Below are 22,514 nucleotides of genomic sequence, written 5' to 3' on the forward strand. Positions count from 1 at the left end.
AGACAATTTTGCTGCCATAAACAATCCATCCAAAGTAAAGAAAGTAGACAGTAGAAAATGAAAGAGGTTTAAACAATTAAAACCTAAGGAAGTATATCATTTAAACAATATTACGGGAATAAAAGAGAAGGAGATGCCCTTAAATAAATTTAAAATGAAAATTTTCTATACATACTTACCTGGAAATAATCTGTATTAAATACAATAGAATTCATTTCCAAATAAATTAGGCCACAAGTCTATTTTATTCTTACAAGACAATTACTATCAAAGCTAGAAGGGATTGTCTTTTCTCCTTTTTTACTCAATTCACACTCAACTGAGTTGAACATGTTCTTCTAACACATTATTGATGAGAATTTCCATAATTTAATATTTGAAACAGGCATAAACAGTCTTGATCAGGGGTTCTCAAACTTTTTCAGTCACTGAGCCCATTTTGAAGTTTTTCATGGAGCCCCAATAAATGTTTATATTTTATGTAATATATTACATATTATATTATTTATAATGTGTATATATATCAGGCATTGGCTGGACCAGTGGCAGATGGATGGAGAGGGTTTAGGTGAACTAATTCACAGAGCAAAAAAAGAAAAAGGAAAGGAAAGAACTATACAATATTTAATCAACATGAACTTGAAAGTTTTAGTGGACGACCCCTGGGACCATCCAGTTCAACTTCCTTCTGCCATGCAGGAAAAACACAATCACTATCACCTGCAGAGCCCTAAGGGATCCACAGAGCATCGTTTGAGAACCCCTGGTCTAGATAAACTAGGTATTGGGGGGGGGGGGCTTTATAGGGCAGTGCTGCATTATATTACTGTCATAATAATTCAGAAATGTTGCCTTCTTGTTTAAACCTCTTTTTGTGAGGGAAGAAATAAAAAAAGAAACATACACACACAAACAGAATTACAACACAGTTTCACTGAAGCCACAACATAGCATTTTGTCTTTTGAACTATTTTTAAGTACATACTTTTTCCCATTTTTTTTTTTTGCATTTCATTATTTTAGACCCAACAATCTTTTATCTCCATTCCACTTTGGTTTTTATTAATCTATGTGTACCATTTTATTTCCAAATACAATTTTGATAAAACCATTATGAAGACATTTTACTCACAGCCCCATTGGCTTGGAATTAAAGTTATGTGTAAAATGAAGGGAAATTGAGTACCAGGGATTTATTTTTTTTAACTAAGAAAAAAATTGTAGTAAAAGCTGTAAGAAAAGAAACAAATCCAAATGCTCTTCAAAAAAATATCTGCTTGAATATAAGCAAAGAGTAAAGTATATTGAATGGACTCCAAACAATGAAACAATGAAATATGTTTGACATCTCAGAAATAAGTCACTGAGTGTATAAATTATACATTTTTGATATGTTCTAATGTGATACTAATTTGCATAAATCATCTTTAAATCAAGAAGGGATAACAAAAATACAGAAACATCTACCTGTGCACTGCAATATTCACTGAAAGTTGTATACTTTAAGAATGTACTTTAATCGATCTATTACAATAATATAAGATACAGGTTAATTTCAGACAAAGCAGAGTATTTGTAAAATAATGTGACATGTTCTAGGAACTGGTGCAGGAACTCATTGTTGTGGTTCAGCACCAACTTGATGGGAATGGGAGTGAGGAGAGTGCTGGGAATGATAGTGCAGATGCGGGCTCTCAGTTTTCTTCCCATGAATCTAGAGACAGGCAATTTAGAGACAGGTCTGTGTCTTCAATGTTTTCACAAGATTGGAATGTGGGTGATAAGACAGTTGCTGGGAAGCAAGGTCAGACGGTTCCTGGGTTGCAAGGCCGCGCAGGACAGGTGGTGCGAAGGAGTGCGCGGCTGGCAGAGAAGTGTTGACCTCATCTGTGGGAAAACTGCTAGTTAAGGCTTGTTTGATGTTTGCTGTTTTGATGTGTAACGTATAAGTAATCTGCCTGGACATGGATCCTGTGTTAGTTTCAACGTTGCAATATGGCTTGCAGTAGCTCCAGTCCGGGGGCTAGGGATTTAGAAACGGCCTGCTTCATGTAACCTTAAGCTGCTTCCTGGTCTTGGCTTCTTGCTTTGCTTCATGTCTGCGGCTTAAACTCCAAAGGATTATAATGAACTTTTTATCTTGTAACCACTGAATTTTTACTGCTTTTACTTTGATTGTTTCAATAAACTTCCTACTTCTCAAGATTGGCTGGTTTTGTCAGAGAAAGCAAGGTGAATCTATTCTGAGGCATAACACTCATCTTCAGTGCAAACCTGGGGGTTACTAAATTAATAATTATTCATTCCTTGATTTAAAAATTGGTTTTCCAACAGTTGAGGAACTCTGATAGGAAGAATAATAGTTCAGTAATAATTTTGGAAATGTTTCTTCTGATAGTGTCTCAAAGTGTTGAAAAAACATTCTCCCAAGGAAAGCATGTTTTGAATTCACCTATCCACCCTGTTTTATGTGCAATTTCCTGTGCAGAAAACCTCTTCCTGTGCAGAAAACCTCTTTTTGAGCAACCACAAAAACCATGGTTGCTCACAAAAAATGTAATATTCGCTGCACAGCACTTCAATATGTCTGAACATAAGAATATTGCAGAAGAATACCGGTATATTTTCTCCTGCAGTAGGAACAAAATGACTGCAATTATTTTCCCTCTCAAATAAAGATGAAATACTCAAGGACTTAAATCCATACTACTAAATTCACTGAAGGATCAGGAAGGCAACAAGAATCAATGAGGGTCCAGACCTATAATCTATAATATATGCTATCTATACTCGTTGCCTTGGGTCCCAAATTGGGGTAGAGCATATCAGCATATCAGGGACAGGACATCCTGAAGGAAGATGGCTCACTAGATAAGAGATACACAGGGGTACAAGATCAGAGGTAAAGATCAGAAAAATCAAAATAAAGACAATACATTTCTACAAATGAGAGTACTGAAATGAGGAGGAAGAGGTTGGAAAGAATAGACAAGCAGCAAGCTACAATGAAGAAACACAGAAAGTAAAAAAAATAATACTGGAACTCAACAAAGCATAGTTCGGTTCAATAAGATAACATCAGATACCAGACAGAATTTTGAATACATAAATTTTGAATTTTGACTACATAAATAAAAGAGGTTAATAATTCACAAATTCTCGATTCACTTTCTTTATAAGGACCCAGCCTTTTGTTTCTTTCTTCCTTTCTCTGTTCGTTAATTTGAAATTTTCACAAAATAATCTTGGAAATCATCTTCCAGCAGCTTTTGCAAAGCATCTACTTGGATATCGTAAGGACTTCTAGCTTTGTACCATATAGGAAAGTTATTATCTAGTTCTCATGCTCCCACAGATACATCTGATTATTCTAAGAAAAGAATAATCAAATAAATATTAAATCAGAATATTCTATCCAATATATTGGAAGTTATTCCACTTAGAGAAAATCTATGATCAAACCTAATCCTTATGAAATGATACAAAGAAAAAACTCACATCTTAAAGGATTTGTGGGATCTAGTTATAAATTAGTGTGCACAATTTTCACAAACGTTAACCTAAGGTAATAACACTTTCATATTCTCAGCTTTATAGCTGGAGGAAAACGAAATTCTGGAAAAAACCAAAACTGTTGTAAAGCTACTAATCTTACTTTACTACATTAAACATAAAAATGCACACATTAATGTAATTAGCATATTGTTATCTTTAGCAACAGAGTTTATCCTCAATTATTATATGTTTACAGAAGAAATGTTAGTGAGACTTATCCTCAAGTAATTGTACATATTGTTATGACTTCCATAGTATTAATTCCTTATCTCTATATAAGTTTATTTCCCAGACCACAGTAGGATATCATTCACAATTATTGAGGATCATGTTAAAATAGAATGGGAACCTAGACTGACCCTTATAAAAAGAGTAAATAAATCTTCAGTACAGACAAATGGTATTGCACTGTTTGTTGCAATTATCTCCTTATCAAATGAATCCATCCATGGATAAAAACTAAAATGTTTTACAAATAGTACATTACGATGATATATCAATGTATGAGTCCTACTACAGTTTTTCCCTATTGCAGGGAAATAACAATCTGCATCTGAAGTTATAATATGATAAGAGCTAGACAGAGTAAGATAAAATAATATGATTTTTTTTTCCTAAGCCTGTGACCATGGAGCCCACCTGGCTCCTTCTCCAATTTTGCCCCCCTAGAGCTTAGAATCAAAAATTCTAAGATAGGCCCCACAAGTACCAAAATGTATCTCCATCCTGCAACTAGAGACAGGCTTCATAAACGTGGAGGCCAGAGTGTGGGTGGTCATACTCAACTACTGGCTCAGAATATCCCTTTCTCCACTTGGTCTTGCCCCAGTAACTATGAAGGATGACTTCCAGTCCACATGGAAATAGGCAGTAGCAACATCTCATCCATGGGTTTTTCTCCAGGTTTGCTACTCAGTATGGATTACAATCAAGCCAAAGCATTCATTAATCAACATATATCAGACACGAAGTGCAAACTGGGTCTAGCCAGCACATCAACCTTCATAGTCAATCAAGCCAGTAGATACCTCACCTCCCATATGGCATACTTAACAAATCTAGAGGTACCCAACTATCAGAGGGCCTTTATCCTAGCACAATGTCATGCCCTGGCACAATGTCACAGGTAGGGAGGCAATATTGTAAGACCCTTACCAGAGAGACCCTGATCATGTTATTCTGGACATATAAAACCAACTGAACATGTGCTCCTATAAGTTTTACAGAGTCATTTGGACTAGACTCATCTCGCCATTGCTATATAAACACCTGGGCCACTCAGGACAATTTTATACCACCCTGTTGCTTTCAGATACCAACACTATTATAACCTATAATGTTACCAAATTTTATGTGGTAGCACTTAAAATTCACCAAGTGATGTCTGGTACCACAAATTAGCACTCTAACTTATCAGTAAATTGAAACTATATTTAGTGCTCCCACCACCAGTCCCCTAGACCTGTGCCTGACTGTACCCCTCCCTCCTTATGCTCCCTCATATTCCGTGAATGCTTCTACCCTCTGCCTCCAGATTCTCTTCCATTTTCATTTCCTTCTAGTAATTTTGCTTTCTTTTTTAAATAGTATTTTGTGTTTTAGCCTTTTAATACACCTCTGTATTTTAGTTTTTAGCCTGGACTAAAATGATTTTAATGTATAATGCTTTTATTATACTGTACTCCTTTTCTTATACTGGTCTATGATCACAATAAAGATTTGTTTGTTATAGACAGTATAAAAGTAGACCAACATATAACATCACTTCACATAGTGATCTAACAGATAAAGCGATAATCATAACACAGAAATCTGATGAGCCAAATAGATCGACAGGAAACACCAGAGTTAACAAAAATATATATCTTTCTGGATATTGTTTTTAACAGAAAATATGGTACCAGGACAGAAATAACATGGAAAATTATTGGTGCAAGTTCATGCACAGGGAGGGAATCAGACACTTCTATGTGTTTCAATGAAGCTTTTCCCCAAAATTAATAAGATGCATATGTGGAATGAAGAATTAGGTAAACTTTTCCTAAGTTAACCAAACCAAATCATTCCCCAGCAATGTTCCTCCTGTTCCTTCACTTTGCTGTTAATCAAAACTACAGATCAAATCTAAAGTGGACTCGTTTGTTGTAGGTTTTCCGTGCTATATGGCCATGTTCTAGAAGCATTTTCTCCTGGCATTTCACCTGCATCTATGGCAGGCATCCTCAGAGGTTGTAAAGTCTGTTGGAAACTAGGAAAACTGGGTTTATATATCTGCGGAATGTCCAAGGTGGGAGAAAGAAGTCTTGTCCGTTGGAAGTAGTATGAATGTTTCAATTGGCCACCTTGATTAGCATTTGATGGCTTAGCAGTTTCAAGGTGTGGCTTCTTACTGCCTGGGGGAATCCTTTGTTGAGAGGTGATTAGCTGTCCCTAGTCATAGTACAGGCAGTCCCTGACATCCAACTTACAAATTGCTCATAGTTAAGAATGGAGGTAAGAAAACAGGAAGTGAGAGAAATCTACCCTCTGAAGAAAAATTCATACCTGGAAGAGTTATCACACGGAAAAGGTATACCACTGAAACTTTATCACCTATCCTTTTTTCCATAACTAGCCAACTTTTTCAAAATCCAATTATCACAGGGACAGAAAGTGAGGTGAAATCTTCTGAACAGGAGCACAGACAGCAAAATGAATACCATAGAGGTGTTAACCCTTCCCTATGCTATCCCAAAGTGTGTGTGTGTGGCTGGAGTTACACTTAAAATGTACTTGCTCCAACTTACAGATAAATTCAACTTAAGAACAAACCTACAAAACCTATCTTGTTCGTAATTTAGGGACTGAAGTTAGCAAATGTGCCACAGTGTCCTTTTTACATATTTGAGCCTGCAAATCAAAGTAATAGCATATTAAGTATCCATATTTATGAACAGTGTGAAGAAGAATCCCTTCTTGCTCACACTGTTTTTATCATAATATATTGCATGGCCAGCAATATTTTCTTCATCCGTAGATGATAACAGAGGATGATTGGAAATAATAAGTTATTTCCCTTGAGATACTAAATTAAGAATATGATTCTAATTCCAATACTGGGAATTACACTAAAATGAGTCTATTTGTAAAAAAGGAAAAAAGAAAAAAAAAGACCTATCACTCTTGCCACTGAAGAGGCTCAAATGCATCAAAATTTCCTTACAAAACATGTCCAAGATGTTGGGTCTAACAAAAGCAACTCACAAAATTAGACCCACATAAACACACATGTTAGTTTACCTTGCTGCGTTGGGATCCTGTGACCTTAAGGAAAGGCGAGGATAAGAAGTAAAATAGCAATAAGAAAAATGTGTCCAAAGTACTCTGATGATAACTGAATAACCAAACAGTACTTTTTGAAATAATCACCAATTACCAAATAAATTCTGTTAACAACCTAGAATAAAATACTTTTAGAAAACATGTTACCCTGAAATTGCTGGTATCTCATGGAATTATATCCTCCACCTTCTCACAAGGTATTTCTCATTTCAGTTTTTCCTTTCTGTTACTTACTATTACTGAAATCATTCTGGAACAAGGACTTTAAATCTTTTTACTAAGCTTTGTAACAGACATATTCATTAGACTAATAAACTAGCTGGTTGAATCAAACAAAGAACATAATACATCATGGACAATGGTTTTCAGCAACAGTGAACTGTGATGATGAGGAAGGATAGAAGAACTAAAGTGGTATCAAAAGCATTCAGATACAGGTCTGTGGCTCTATCTGAATTTTTCAGATACAGCCACAGACCTATATTAGATTTATCATTACTTTATCAATGAAGTGAAAGCTAAACATGAACATTATCCTCCTCTATTCTAAATAATTAAGGTTTTACTCTCTAGTGCAAATATTTAATTTTAATATATGACCATAATAATATTATATAGGAGGCCCTGGTGGCACAATGGGTTAAACCCTTGTTCTGACAGGACTGAAAACCTCTGTCAGCTCTGGCTCTCCATGTGGGGACATGAGAGAAGTCTCCCATCAAAACATCTGGGTGTCCCCTGGGCAACGTCCTTGCAGATGGCCAATTCTCTCACACCAGAAGCAACTTGTAGTTTCTCAAGTTGCTCCTGACACAAGAAAAAAATATATCATAGAATCATAGCGTTGGAAGAGACCTCATGGGCCATCCAGTCCAACCCCCTGCCAAGAAGCAGGAAAATCCCATTCAAAGCACCCCCAACAGGTGACCATGTGTGAAGTATATATCTCACATCATCACTCTATTTTTAATTAGAATTAATATGAATTATTGTTCTCAAACAGGAAACACTACTAAATGGGGAGGGGGGGGAATACAGCAGGTTAATCACCAGCTGCAGCTGCAGTTAATCTTGCCCAGCTCCCCCACCCACCTAGCGGATCGAAAACAGCAATGTGAGTAGATGAATAGGAACTGCATTAAGTGGAGAGGTATTTTAGGCATGGCATTTTGGAGGAAGGTTTAGGAACAAAGAAAGCCTTCAGAAGATGCCAAATGATGAGAAAAAAGCCTAAATATACCTCTATCTGTTGTCTATCTTGTCATTGTATAATCGGCATTGAATGTCTGGAATATATGTGTTCTGTGATCCACCCTTAGTCCCCTTCAGAGTGAGAAGGGCAGAATATAAGTACTATACATACATAATGACACCTTTTCTCACTTAATCATAATTGAAGGACCTTGAGTACTGTACAAATTACTACACTTTTTATCTCAGCTTGTAATTTTTGTCCAATTCAACTGTGATTTTAGAATTGTATCACACTTTCCTATATATTTCATTTGAAATTGTCAGATCATTAAAATCATTCAGTTAAAAAAAATCAGTGTTACAGCCATGAAGCATATTAAGGAGATATGCTGAAAAAACAGATTTAGTCATGTATCCAGGAAGTACTGGATGAACGAATTTCAGTACTATTGTGAGCTTTACACTGGTTTTCATTGTCAGTGAGCAGGTTAGTATATAGAATAACTGGAATAAATGAGACAACGTAACTTCTAGGAATTCTGGCAAATGAAAAAGAGGAAAAAATTTACTAAAGGATTCCACTCACTCCCAGCAAAGGAGAAGTAGGAAGGCAGGCATGGCCAATAGAGGTTAGCCATGTTGGCAAATTGTTAGCCATGGGGACATTTTAAACTGTTGGACTGGGCATTTTGGGGACTGTTTGGACTTTTTGGCGGTTGTTGGTTGCATTGGGGTCAGGGTTGGCGGCGGGGGAAGTGGGGGCTCCCACCCACCCACTCCTGTTTGTGGCATTTGGCATGGGTCCTGGATCTGACTTGCTTAATCCCCCCCCCCCCCCAATTGTAGAGGGAGAGTGTCTGGTGGCTTAACAGGGTATGGAAAGAACAGTGTTCTGATACTGTGCCAGTCGGTAAACAGCTGCACCCCCTGGCATGGTTAAGTGGTATCAGTCAGCAGCTGGATATCTGATTCCTGATCCAGGACCCATGCATGGCAGCCGACCCTGTTTCTCATTTGTAATCAATAAACAAGTTGTGGCCTTTTGTTATCCCAACACTGAGTGTTTGTTGTTCTTGGGTTCTGTGGTGGGAAGTAGGTAATCGCCCATGCACATGCAACTAATCATTCTGCAGATATATAAAGCTGAATATAAACTGCCATATAACCCAGTTTCAGAATCTAGATTATTTGCTTTGAACCGGACTATATGAGTCTACACTGCCATATAATCTAGTTCAGAATAGATAATGTTGATTCAGAAATAGGATTATATGGCAGTGTAGATGAGGCCTAAGACCGATGAGAGGGTATCCAAAGTAGTGTATTCTGTCTTGCTGTTGGATTCTATTTATCATATATGTATGGATCTCAACATCCAGCAATAGGCTCATAATCTCAGTGCTTATCAAGGCAAATATAAATACAAAAAGTGTTGAAGGTAGTCCGGTATAAAGATGGAATTTCTACAAGGATATTTTAAACTTGTGTGTCACACTGTTGGAATAAAACATGCATGATTACTGTTGACCAAATAACTGTTTCTCGGACACTATGGACTGTATAAAAGAAATACAATAAGCAAATATAATAATAATAATAATAATAATAATAATAATAATAATATCATCTTACTTCAAAACTCTTCACCTCCTCTTCACCATCATCATCTTCTTCATCATGACAGCTCTACCATGTACAAAAAATACTACATTTACAAACAACCTTTTAAATTCAAATATATTTGTTTTAGAAATAAAACTTCTCTCAAAATATCATATACTCGTAAATTATACATTGTCTTAAATCCAATTGCCATTCCTAGCTAAAGCAAACCTATTGACTTGATAAATATTGATTTACAATTCAATAAATCATTTAACGTTGTACTCTAGTGACAGAGGGGAAAAGGGCACCCTCAGGCTGTTCTTGTATTTAGCTGTTCTAGAATTCCCATTGGGAATTCACCTTTTAGAAAATGTACAACTCCAGACACACACGAACACCAAAAATGACTGCAGCTTTCATTTGGAAGGCTTTCTTTGAAATTTTTGGTAGAAAACTGGCCTATGGGCCCACACTTAATTTTTTTTTAAAATTACTAAAAAGAATGTCATTGTCCTTATCATCATTGTCATTATTATTATGATTTTCATTTATGTCAAAATACTGGTGACAGTTAAACTCTGATTTTAATTGGAATTAGTAATGAATGAATTTTCATAAGATAATGTCATAAGGCAAATAATTGAATCTGATGACTTATAAACCCCAGCAACTTGCAGCAACTTTTATATATCTTGGGAAAACTACATACCCCAAGACATTGGAAGGGGAAGTGAGTAAGGAAATGAAGAAGGGGTCTGTGAATAAGATAGAACCTGCCTTCATGGAGCTAAAATGTAGAAGGAAGGGGTCACATGAAAACCTGAATCAAAAAAGAATATGAAAAATCATATTTGTCTATTCTTTAAAAGACAAACATTATGGGTCACTGGGAATACCAAAATAAGGAATTACAAAACAAAGCAAATTCACAAAACAAATGATGGGAGGAAATATATTATTTTATGTGAAAAGAAATTACCTTTGCCATAATATCAGCATATGCCATATAAAGGTAATCTTCTTCCAGTTTACTGCATTATAGAAATAGAAGAATAACGGAAAACATTATTGTAAAATTTCTGCTTTTTGACCTATTTAAAATTACAGATGACAGGAGGTGAAAGCCTTCTAAACAAGAAACATTATGTTTATTAATATATCAGTTGGTCCTGACTACAGAACCATATATCCCAAAAAGAATGTTGACAGAAGAACAGTGAAGATGAGGGAAACAGATTTTTTTCCTCCTAAAAAATCTGAGATTGACTGCTCTCTTGCACATGCAAATAATAAGAAAAACTATCTCTGTCTATCTGCCAATAGGAATAATAACTATTAATATTGTCAGGTTTTCAATGTATTGTCAAAGATATTCACGGCCAGAATTACTTTTTAGGTCTGTTCACATTCTTTCATCTGGTATGCTATTATACAGTTTGCAGTACAGTTTGCATTAAATCAGTTGTCAAAAATCCAAAACAAGACTGGCATTGTCTCATGGTTGAATTTTTTTGGATCAAATATGAAGTACTACCTATTCTCCTGTGTACCATTGCTGTCCTACCACAGGAATGAGACCAGACACAAGAGATTCTATGAAATACAGGCAACATTATTAATCATGACCTATTTAATTGTGTTATAGTGATGAGCAAAACTAAAGGAGGAAGCAACCTATTGTGGGATCGGCTGAAGTTGTAGGTCTCACCCAGACCACACACCCAAGCCTCCACTGAGTGAAACAACACAGCCCCAGAGAGAAATCCAAAAACTGATGGTTGCTCCCACAAAAGCTACAAATTGGAAGGGGAGCCAGAGGGCATAAACCACCAAGCCACATTGCTCCTTGTAAGGGCAAAGACCAAGAAACCAGCCACAAAAACAAACAAAAAATCAAGTGCAATATCACATGATAAACAGGAGCCGATCCACTGTGAAAAGAGGTGGGAGAGTGAGTCAGTTGTTTCCAAAGCCAGGAAGAAAGGGGTGAGCTGCCTAATGTAGGCCATCAAAGCCCTGCTCCATCACCCTACTGTTATTGGAAAGGAATATAAATTTCCATTGTCCATTGATGAACATTTGAAGAGATATAGGTATGAATTCAAAATCGGTCTAGCATATTTGTATCCTCACATCCCCTCCTCCCCAAATTCTAGCAAAAAATATGAACACATGACAATTTATTAGGAACTGTTCCCAGTTTTACCTCATCATAACTATTTTCAAAAGCAGGATGCAAATCTGGAAAGAAAGCAATTTACCAAAAATTACAATTATTGTTCCCTCTTCATCATTCTCACCATTTTTCCGTTAATGCTGTTCTACTAAATAGTAAAATAAGTTGATGCAAAGGATCAACTCTCTTTATGCATTCATCTTCCTCTGGTGGCTCATCTCCAGGTTTCTAAGAGGGAGAAATAGGGAAAAAATGTAAACTGTGATTTGAAATCTGATAAACATATTTAATTGAAATTCTCACTAACTGCTATCAAATTTACTCCCACGTAATTGAGTTTAAATTTACTTATTTATTTACTTACTTCATTTAAACCCCACCTTTCTCGCCCAGCAGATTAGAAATTCATACACAAATTCATCATGGTGACTTTATTTCTTGTCAAATGACCCAAGTATTCATCAAATTACATTTCAAAATATTTAATTTGGAGACAAAATACACTTTAGAATTGGTACAGAAGTATTCATTTTAATACAACTTCTCATGCACTGTTTCAAGAAAAATGAGTACTGCTATAATAAAGAGATAGAACTGGCATATAAATTGGCATATGTCATCCTGTGCGCGCTGAATAAATAAGTAATAGGGAGGGACAGTAGGGTAGATAATCCCAGAATACAATGTTTTAAACCAGTCATCATCATATAACAATTAATGGTAGGATAAATCATGAAATATCATGTTAAGTCATCGCTACAACAATCTTACCAATTTCATTTGGATTAACATAATTATACATGTATTAATGAAGTTAGTTGATTATTATTTTGTCCTTGAATTTAGCTGGAATTTTTCATACTTTTTCACACAAAAAATGTCCAAAAAGGTGTTTTATGAGGAAGAACACCATATTTGTGCAGAGAAGTGTATTCTGTTCAAAACAACTTATCTGCACAAAAATTATTTATGCACAAAAGTTTTTAATATAAAAACTCAAGGGTGTTTTTTTTTTCAAATAAATGCTTTGCACATAAACAAAATGTCCCAAATTATTGAAAAAAAAAACATTCCAGTGGTTGACCATTTCTTTGCTGTGGATAGTTCATCAAGGATGAGGAAATCTTTGTCTGTTATTTGCATCTCTCACACATATATTCAAAATAAATGTTTCAGATTATTAGAAATATCTGCTCACTAGTACCAGCTTTGAAAATCTGAATACCCTTGGGGATTCAGTAGACCTCCTTAACCTGAAAGAGTCCGGGCTGCCAAACTGGTAATCTCTCATACTGCTTTTGAACTTCCTATTTTCACTGTTAAAATTCAAAATGCAAAAAGTACACAAAATGAACTACATATCTCAAAATCTATGAAGTCCAAACTTACAGCTAGATCTTCTATAAGAGTATCTTCAAAGTAGTGGTCTTCTGTTTCCACCCAGGATTTGTCATATCCTTGAAGAAAAAGATTGACAGCCCGGTGCCTAAAAATGAAAATGGACAAGTGTTCGTGAACATGTACTGCTATAGATATTAGTCTACGTCTATATAGATGCACAAGTTAGTCCATATATTTCTGTACAGACATATGAATATAACATATATTTTAGAGTAACCAATTCACAGGAAACATTTATTTTTATTTATTTATTTACTTTATTTCTATCTTACTCTTCTCACCCTTGCAGGGGACTCAGAGTGGCACACAAATTGGGAATTTTAATGCCTCATATTCTACAACATAAAATGCAATATATCAACACAATCGACAATTAAAACATAAATATCATAAAACTATTAAAACAAAACCCAGTCCTGAGGTCATCATTTACGTGATACATTGTACTGGTTCTGTATTGCACTACCAAAATGCCTGATTACAAAACCATGTCTTCACTTTTTTTCAAAACACAAGAAGTGATGGGGCCAGTCTGATATCACTGGGGAGGGAGTTCCACAACCAAGGGGCCACCACAGAGAAGGCCCCGGCTCTCATCCCCACCCGTCATGCTTGCTGAAGGGAAAAAGCATGTTTCCCTTCAGCAAATATAGAACTAATTGTGATAGAAAGATTTATGTGACAAAAAGTTTCCTTGTACTGTACATTTGTTACAGGCAAGATGCATCTTAGTTGGCAATGTCTCAACTTGTGGATATATCATTAAAATATGTGTATATGATTAAATAAGGACATATAACTGGTAAAAAATCTATAAAGCCTGAAATTCCTGACAGTATTTGCCTGTTTTCTGTTTTGTAATAAAAGAAAGGGAAATGATTGTTTAGATTTCAAATCTGTAAAGAATAATATATGTTAATTTAAAGAATATACACATTGGGTCAAGTTAGTACATGAGAAATACCAGTAGTAGCCTATATAATAAAAGTGAAGTGTGCACTACATTCAAATATATTGAAACAAAAAGATAAGATCTGAACCTCTGAGTGGGCAACCAATACTTTGAAAGGAATCAAAAGAGAATTTTAAAAGCTATTAGGCCTATTTGGTACTCGCAAATCTATTACTGATTCACAAACTGAATCACTGAATTTGTGTAATAGTTTCAAAACGAAAAGATACTATGCACTAATACCGTTGAATGTTAGCCAATTTTTGTGGTAAGCTGCCTTGAGTCCCTTCCAGGAGATAGGGTGGGATAAAAATAAAGTATTATTATTATTATTATTATTATTATTATTATTATTATTGATAAGAAAGCAGAAAGATCAATAATATGTAAAAGTATGTACACCGGCACCATAGTTTTAGCATGTATTTTCTAAACCTTTTAATACTGCTGAAAATGCATATGATTTGGAGGTACTCCATTCTTCTTCTCACTCATTTCTTGAAATAAGATACCTTGGAAGATTATAGAGGGGTGCCATTCTGAAACAAGCGACCACTGCTCTTTTCCTTTGTTTGGATAAAAGTTTATGCCATACTGCTTTTTTTGATCTCTGAGGATGCTCAACCTGAAAATGAAAATGAAAAGAATGTCCCTTCTAGACTCACGCTTATTTATTATAATTAAAAAAACATTAAAATGTTAAAGTTATAAAAGATACAAACCAACAAATGTATGCTACCAGATGGATTATGCAAGGATAATTTGAAATTATGGCAACTTGCTCTGTGGTTTTTTCAATCAAAAACAACAACACCTTTTGCTCCTATGCTTGTATACCATAATTTATAAGCCAAATACTGGAGTCATTTACAGTCAAAATGTAGTTGGAAATACTGTGGCCATAGCCCACAAAGGTGTGTGACTCACTCTTGTTCCCATATTTAAACTTGTGGTTTTGGAACAATTACCACACATACACACCTACACACTTTAAAAATTAAGCTGCCCATTCCTACATATGTAGTCATATCCAGAGGCATGGTTAGGGGTGATTTGAGAGAGTACTTTCTCAGTACTAAATGCTGGAAGGAGACACGTGCTAAACAAATCAACAAACATAAATAAATTCACTCCCAATAAAAATGGTATGGTTCTTATTCTACCAAAGAAATATTCATAGCACAGTCTGACAAATTCTTTCTGCTGCCTGGTGGAGGAGCACATTCTCTTGGTAGAAAAAGAAAAAAATACTAGTACCATCCTTATCAAAAATGTAATTTCTGCAAGGAAGAACAGGAACTGTTGACACTGAAGTTACTTGGCTGAATCACAAACTCTGCTTGTCCTCTAAGATGTTAGCACTATGTAGGAAATTCTTTATAACAAGCACATTCTAGAGCTTCAAAATATATGGTTGTGAGGGTAAAGAAAAAATACAATTAAAAAATGGTGTACTTATTTGTTATTCTGATTAAATAGATATTGTATATATTAGAGCACAGAATAACTGAAACACAGACCGATCAAACACAATAATTCATTGGACAGGGGAAAAATCAAAAAGTATCCTTCTCGTGAAGGAAATAATTGTGTAAAGCTACACGATTCCTGGTGAAAACAAACTGCGTGCTACAAATTCAAACACAGGGGAAAACAAAAATGTGGTAAGAAAGAGTATTTTAAAGTGTGGTTTGAAATATGTATTAGAGATCAAAACATAAAAATCAGTAAAAGGGGGTATTAACAAGCAAAATTAATAATGTGATCCTAACATAATTAGTGATACGAGAAGGAACACTATACTTCCCGTTCTGAAAAATTTCCGGCCACGATTAGAGAATTTCTGGAAGTAATAAAAGAAAGAAAAGTAATACATGAAGCAAAAAAATAAAGTCCAAATTATGTGCTTCATTTTACAGATAATGGTGCTTGGATAAAAAAAATATCTGGAAGGATTAATACTTGACAGTCTCTGCCTTAGGAACAAACTACATATCTAAGCTAAATATGTTACTTTGATTAGTAAACCTGCAAGTAATTCACCACTGTGAGAACTACAGTATTCTAACATCTTCCCCTTATCCCCACTGCCAAAACATAAATCAGTGAAAAGTCTCCCAACATACAGCCAGACTACCTGATAGCCAATGCTATCTACCTAATTCACGAACCGTAAAAAATCAGCCATACACATTACATGCAAAAGAAGCTGTCAGTGCCCACAGAGGGAAGGTGGAGTATCCTTCCCTTCTTCAGTAGGTCTGGAATTCCTTTCTGTTGGAAACATTGCCTACGAAGTATGCTACTATCGTTTGGGACTGAAGTGCTGTTAGATTTTTATGTGTTCTGTTTTGTTGTGACACAGAGGATATAGTGAGCTGACAGTTTTCACATCATGATTGGCCACCTCACTTTTCAGAATTGTATGCTATCATGGCCTCCCTGTTGTCATGTATCACAGGGAACTCATAGTTGACACTATCTCATCATTTTCTGCTGGAAAATTTAATTTTTACTTTTTTCATATAGGAATAGAATGCAACAGAAGTTCAACCAGCATAAGAGAATCATGCATTCACAACTGACAGAAACAGAATTGCTTATGTAAAAGATCTGAAATTTCATTGTATATCTTTTGTATCCAAGCTTTCCTTCTGTACCAAATAAAATGCCAGAACCATGTAGATGCTGCTAGGATTCTTGAGATGATCAGTGCATTAGTTGAGCATAATCAATATATATATAGAGAGAGAGCGCGCACATTAAACACAAACACCCACACACATGAACATAATTAGATATTTTTACCAAATGCATCTGCCATTTCTCTCCCCCCCCCCCCCCCACCCATCCACCCACCCAAAAAATACTGTATCACTGTAATATTGAGCTTGGAAATTCTTATAGTGCTGCTATATGTATGAAAAATAAATAAATAAAACATTAAAATAATATCTAACCTGTTCCAGATGGAAAAGCACATTGGCTATATCGAGAACCCGAACTACTGTCTTCTCTGGATCTGAAGTAACCTCAGTTCTGTTTGGTAGATCTTTATAAAGGGCTACCTGCCACCTAATGGCAGGATCTTCAAGCTGCAGGGATAATAGATTTTATGAATCATATAATTGAGGCATTAGAAAAAAGAATCATATATTGCTAGAAATACAATGCCAGATGCATAATCAGCCCAGAAGTAGGCAATGAAAAACCAATGTAGATTGCTGAGATCTCCCTGAAAAAAAATTCTTCATTTTCTTCTTTTTTTTCTTTACATATTTTTAGTGCAAAGATGTGAGGAATGAGGAAGGGTACAAGAGTGAATATATATCCACTATATCCATTTTCTTCTTAATAACTAATCTTATAGGCCTATGGTGCTATTTTAACTGCTATTATTCCATCTTATAGAGATTTGCGATTTTCAGTTCAGACTGGGTCATTTACATTTTTTAGCTACACACTCATCAAGCTACAACCCCAGGATCCCATAGAATGTTGACATGGTAGTAAAAGTGGAATCCAAGTGATAGAATTGTATTTTGTAAGAATGTTTGTTTACAGCAAAACAAAACTGATATTCTTAAAGGGCATAAACAATGAACAACTGAAGAAAAACATAAAACAAAGGACAAGAGAGCTAACATCTTTTGGAGAGGGCAGAACATAACTGGTATGTTCAGTGCCCAAAATATCTAGATTAGTTCTTTTAAAAAATCAGAGAAAGAATAATTACAATACTTCTAAATTACCTTGCCCTGTAAGTGAAGGTTGTTACGAACAATATCTCGAACTTCATCTTCAGTGTCTTTCTGTCAAATAAAATAAAATATCATGAACATTTTTATTTATTCGGTAGATTTGTTACATTATTTGCCAATAATAAAGAGATTTTTATAAATAAAAAAACTGACCCTGTATATATCATGTGCCTTGCAACTTAAAACGACTCCATGAATAATTCCTGTATAAGGCATGAACAAATGTTCTTTGTTCACACCAAAAATAATAATGGCTTCACAGGATTTCCTAAAACAAGTACTCTCAAAATCAGTAAGACTTTCATTAGAAGTTCTCTCTCAAAATCTGAGAAATTCTCAAGTATTTGTTAAACAAAGCATGACTCTTTTCATCATATTTTGTAGTATGCTACTCATACGATGAAACTGTCTTTACAGTTTGAAACCTGTTGTGTGATGTTGTTCATCTCACACTTAAGCCTAAATTATGACAATAACAGAGTGTTTTCATGTATTGGTGAAAGGAGATGAAACTCAGAAGAAGGATCTCTGAAGTACAATACAACGAGGAACATTTGTAATTGATTATTTTTATTTTATTTCAAGCATCTAAGAAGTTACAACAAAATATGATGTAACACATCAAATACAAGTCATGACTGAACCTTGATGAGTGATAACCTGGAAAGGTTGGTTTGAAAACTCAGAAGGAACGCTCCCTCTTTGACATTGTTCTTACTAAGGGTCTGGCTTGCCAACCAACAAGCGGTACATTCTAGAAATAAAAATTCACCTTGTGTGGAGTCACTAAAAAGCCCTGCAGTTGGTGATAAAATACACAAACATTTGAATACCATAATATGGGCCAACTGGACTGCCATATCATGAAGATCTATTTATACTCTAAGTAGAATGATACACCTGCGCTGCATACAGAGCCATATGGCTTGTAGTTGTGAAGCTGAAGCCAGCTTTGTTGACTCAGAAGAAAAGGACAGGACAAACTGCAGATCAATGTCAAACTGTATTTTAACATGGTTGGCATCACTAGCATAGCTAGACGGGCTATATATAGCTTTTGTCATCTCATCACTTGAGCTCTTCTTAATGACACACCAACTTGATCATTACCTGCAAACATTGATTGGCTGTCTAAAAGTCAGATAAACCACATCTTAATTCAAACAAAAGAATGATTTTTTCATAAAATGTTTTTTTTTTATCTTCCTTGCACTATAGAATCCCCATGCAAATATATTATATTTATAATTTGATATTTGCCTAAACCAGAGCCATTGTTGCAAAATAATTTAAGTGTTTGATTAGTATTACAATGGAGCTCTATGGCTGGATTGGAGCAGTGGAAACACAAAGGATGAGGTGATTGTCCAGAGAAACCGATATGATTGCAGACAGCTGGACTGTGTGGACACCAATGTTGCACTGCAGTGGGTTTCTCTGGACTGGTCACAGATTTGGCTGCCAGTGACTTGCCCTAATATCACTGTCCTAATAATATGTTGACCATTACTAAGGGTGAGAGTAATCAAACTTCTGCCACATAAACAGATCCATATAGCTCACCTACCATACTTAACCTGTTCTTCGCCAGTGCAATTAATTCTTGGTCCCCAGGTGCACAAATATTTAGCCCAACAGGTAACAACCTTTTTAAAGCTGCCACAATAAGGGAAGTCTGGGTTGAGTAACGATCACCTTTCCTCTTCATTTTCTTTCTTTCCTGATCTGAAACAGCTGCCTGTAATATGTAAGAAATAATCAAGTTTTAAACTGTAAAACAAGAAAAGTTGCCATCTATCTCTTGAGTGAGGCACACAATAAAGCCAACAATCTATCACTTTGTATATTAGGGTTTTACATCTATAATAATTATACAAATAAAGACCTCCATAGCTATAATACAATTCATCTTCCCACTATAGATTCTCAGCTGCTTATCTTATATGTATGTAACAGCTTTTAAAGCTTTTTCCACTCATCAACACTTTTCATCTGAGAAACATTTTCATGACTCCTTCCCTTTGTGTTTAAGAAGCAGTGTATAAGATAGCTTTGGGGCCAAGATTATGTATTTTGAAGTGGCCCATGAATAAGTTGAGGATCATTCTGTGGAGGGGAAAATGGGTCAATGCTGCCTCAAGCAGTCAGGCCCAGTTGGAAGCTGTTAATATAGTCAGTGTACGCTACATTATATGAGACACACACCTTTTGAGTACTCCTACATCAATTTCTGTAACTGAAGTAGATTCTGTGACTCAGAATGCCTGGGGTCAGTTTCAAGTGGTCTACTACCTACTGTTTTTCTTGATGTGGTAACCTGACAACATTAGTTCATCCACTGGTAATATCTCTGGTTCTTACTGAAAAAGCTTTTGCCTGGGAATACCATTGAAAGCAACTCAGAATCTGCAGACAGAACATTGTGAAGCACATATGTTGTTGACAGCTTATATCTGATTTTACATTGTTTAAATTATTCTATTATTGAAGACTCTAGTAAATTCTTTCCAGTGTTTATACTCAATTATTATTTTTTAAATCAAATAAATTATTTTTATAAGCCACCAGAAAATGACTTGTTGTAGATTTTTTGGGCTATATGGCCATGTTCTAGAAGCTTTGTCTCCTGACATTTCGCATGCATCTATGGCAAGCATCCTCAGAGATTGTGAGGTCCTCACAACCTCTGAGGATGCTTGCCACAGATGCAGGTGAAACATCAGGAGAGACTGCTTCTAGAACATGGCCATATAGCCCGAAAAACCTACAACAACCCAGTGATTTCAGCTATGAAAGCCTTCGACAATACACCAGAAAATCGTATGAAATGGAGACTAATGGTTTAGGATCTTCTTTTGAGGATTAAGTGAGTTGGGACTACAAACATTTCCAAATATTTTTATGAATGCTAATTCCAATATACCTTCTTCAACTGAACTTTAACTGAAAGATTATTCTTAGAAAATATAAATAAAATTTAATGAGGGGTAAAAAGAAAACCTAAGAATAAAAGAAGGCATGAAAGCTTGAAAAATAATACAAAGGACCTAGCAATAAAAAACATGTGAACTCTGTAGTTTTTTGTACCTTGGACATCTTGGATTTGGTGTCAGTAATAAGGAAAGACATGTTGTTGATTTCATTTTGCACAACAAAGTTCTGTTCTTCCCTTTTAAAATTCTGAAATGGCATAAACATTAACATTCACAGTACCACCAGCAGTAAAGAACAAATGCAATTAAAATACTTAAAATGTATTGTTTATGTTCCATAGAAATTCTCACCTCACCCTACTTCTGCCCAGTAGGTTAATGTAAACTATTTATTAAACCCTGTGACCCTTGTGGACAGGGTTAGGAAAAAGAGCTCAGAGCTACACACATGAGAGCACATCAGATTCTCAGTGGCATCTAGCATGATTGATGGTACAAAGTAAATGGGCTTTAATTTGAGAAACAGTTGGTGGGAATGGGATAAATATGGCTTGTCCTTGAAACTTTGATTCTGATTAGACTATGTCCCCATCTACGTTGATTGTTTAATGTAATTCAAAGCTAGCTTCAAACTGCAGTAGCCAGACAATAAATCCCCACAAGAGTGCATGGAAGAAATCCCTTAATGTTCAATGGTGCCCTGTGATTTCTGTAATCACCATTTGGGCCTCAAAATGGTTTCAGGATTTCCTATGTAATCATCTGCGCAGCAAATCTATCTTCTTCAATACCAATCTGAAACTGCGTAGATAAGGAGCTAGTAGTGAAGGGCACTTCTACACTGACACTATAATTCAGTTTGGAACTAATTTGGGAGGAACTGGTTTTGCTGAATGCATAAGCAGATTGCTATTCTGAAACCTCTTTGAGGTCAGAAAACTCATTACAGTTACCACTGAGCATAGCCACAAATCACTTTGTAGTCTTTTTCCCCTTTCTTCCCCCAGAGATGTACAGCAGTGCAGCAGAGACATACAAGGTGGGAAAAAGGGGGGAAGTGATAGTTAGGAGTGGATATAAACAAGTACCCTTCCAGGAGGTCAGTTAGTCCTCTGTTGCCATCAAGCCCATGAGGCATTTTGGCAGCTCCCATTTGTGATTCTTTATTGCACTTCAGAAGGGCCAGGTGTTTACAGTTTACATTTTGCACAGCCAATTTCGCCCTGAACTTGTAATATACTGCCATCTGTTGCAGTGCATTATTTGGCTGAACTCTGGCTTTCCTGAGACTTTTTTAATGTCCTTAAATGCATTATCTTGCGCATGTGGCCCGCTCATTGTGATTGTGTTTGATTTTTTTGTATTACTTTGCACTGTTTATTATATTTTATGCTTGTTTCATTTTATTGTGATGTTATTTTATGCTTTTTTATGTTATTGTATTGCAATGCACTACTGGGCTTGGCCGCCCCGAGTCCACCTTGGGGAGATGGTGGCGGGGTATAAATAAAGATTATTATTATTATTATTATTATTATTATTATTATTATTATTAATGCTGCAATGTCCATTGCCAGTGTGAATTTTGAGACTACTGCAGCTCAGAATTGACTCAG

At 35.6% G+C, this 22,514-nt stretch overlaps 1 protein-coding gene across 9 annotated transcripts in view; it reads right to left on the reverse strand.

Annotated features, from left to right (window-relative positions):
• RYR2 (ryanodine receptor 2) overlaps nucleotides 1–22,514 on the reverse strand; it is a 361,257-nt gene that overhangs the window by 45,637 nt on the left and 293,106 nt on the right. For 4 of the 9 annotated variants that reach the window (XM_067464901.1, XM_067464907.1, XM_067464882.1 and 1 more), the window contains 9 exons: nucleotides 21,053–21,145; nucleotides 19,533–19,703; nucleotides 17,957–18,016; nucleotides 17,165–17,299; nucleotides 14,717–14,829; nucleotides 13,241–13,337; nucleotides 11,976–12,079; nucleotides 10,655–10,706; nucleotides 9,703–9,756 (listed from right to left, as the gene is read on the reverse strand). In XM_067464901.1, coding sequence (XP_067321002.1) covers nucleotides 9,703–9,756; nucleotides 10,655–10,706; nucleotides 11,976–12,079; nucleotides 13,241–13,337; nucleotides 14,717–14,829; nucleotides 17,165–17,299; nucleotides 17,957–18,016; nucleotides 19,533–19,703; nucleotides 21,053–21,145 — 879 coding nt within the window. Of the gene's footprint in view, nucleotides 1–6,834; nucleotides 6,859–9,702; nucleotides 9,757–10,654; nucleotides 10,707–11,975; nucleotides 12,080–13,240; nucleotides 13,338–14,716; nucleotides 14,830–16,010; nucleotides 16,048–17,164; nucleotides 17,300–17,956; nucleotides 18,017–19,532; nucleotides 19,704–21,052; nucleotides 21,146–22,514 lie in introns of all 9 variants that reach the window. The other 5 variants (XM_067464861.1, XM_067464858.1, XM_067464890.1 and 2 more) reach the window with 3 other exon arrangements.

This window comes from Anolis sagrei, chromosome 1, assembly GCF_037176765.1.
Source record: "Anolis sagrei isolate rAnoSag1 chromosome 1, rAnoSag1.mat, whole genome shotgun sequence".
Taxonomy (NCBI): Eukaryota; Metazoa; Chordata; class Lepidosauria; order Squamata; family Dactyloidae; genus Anolis; species Anolis sagrei.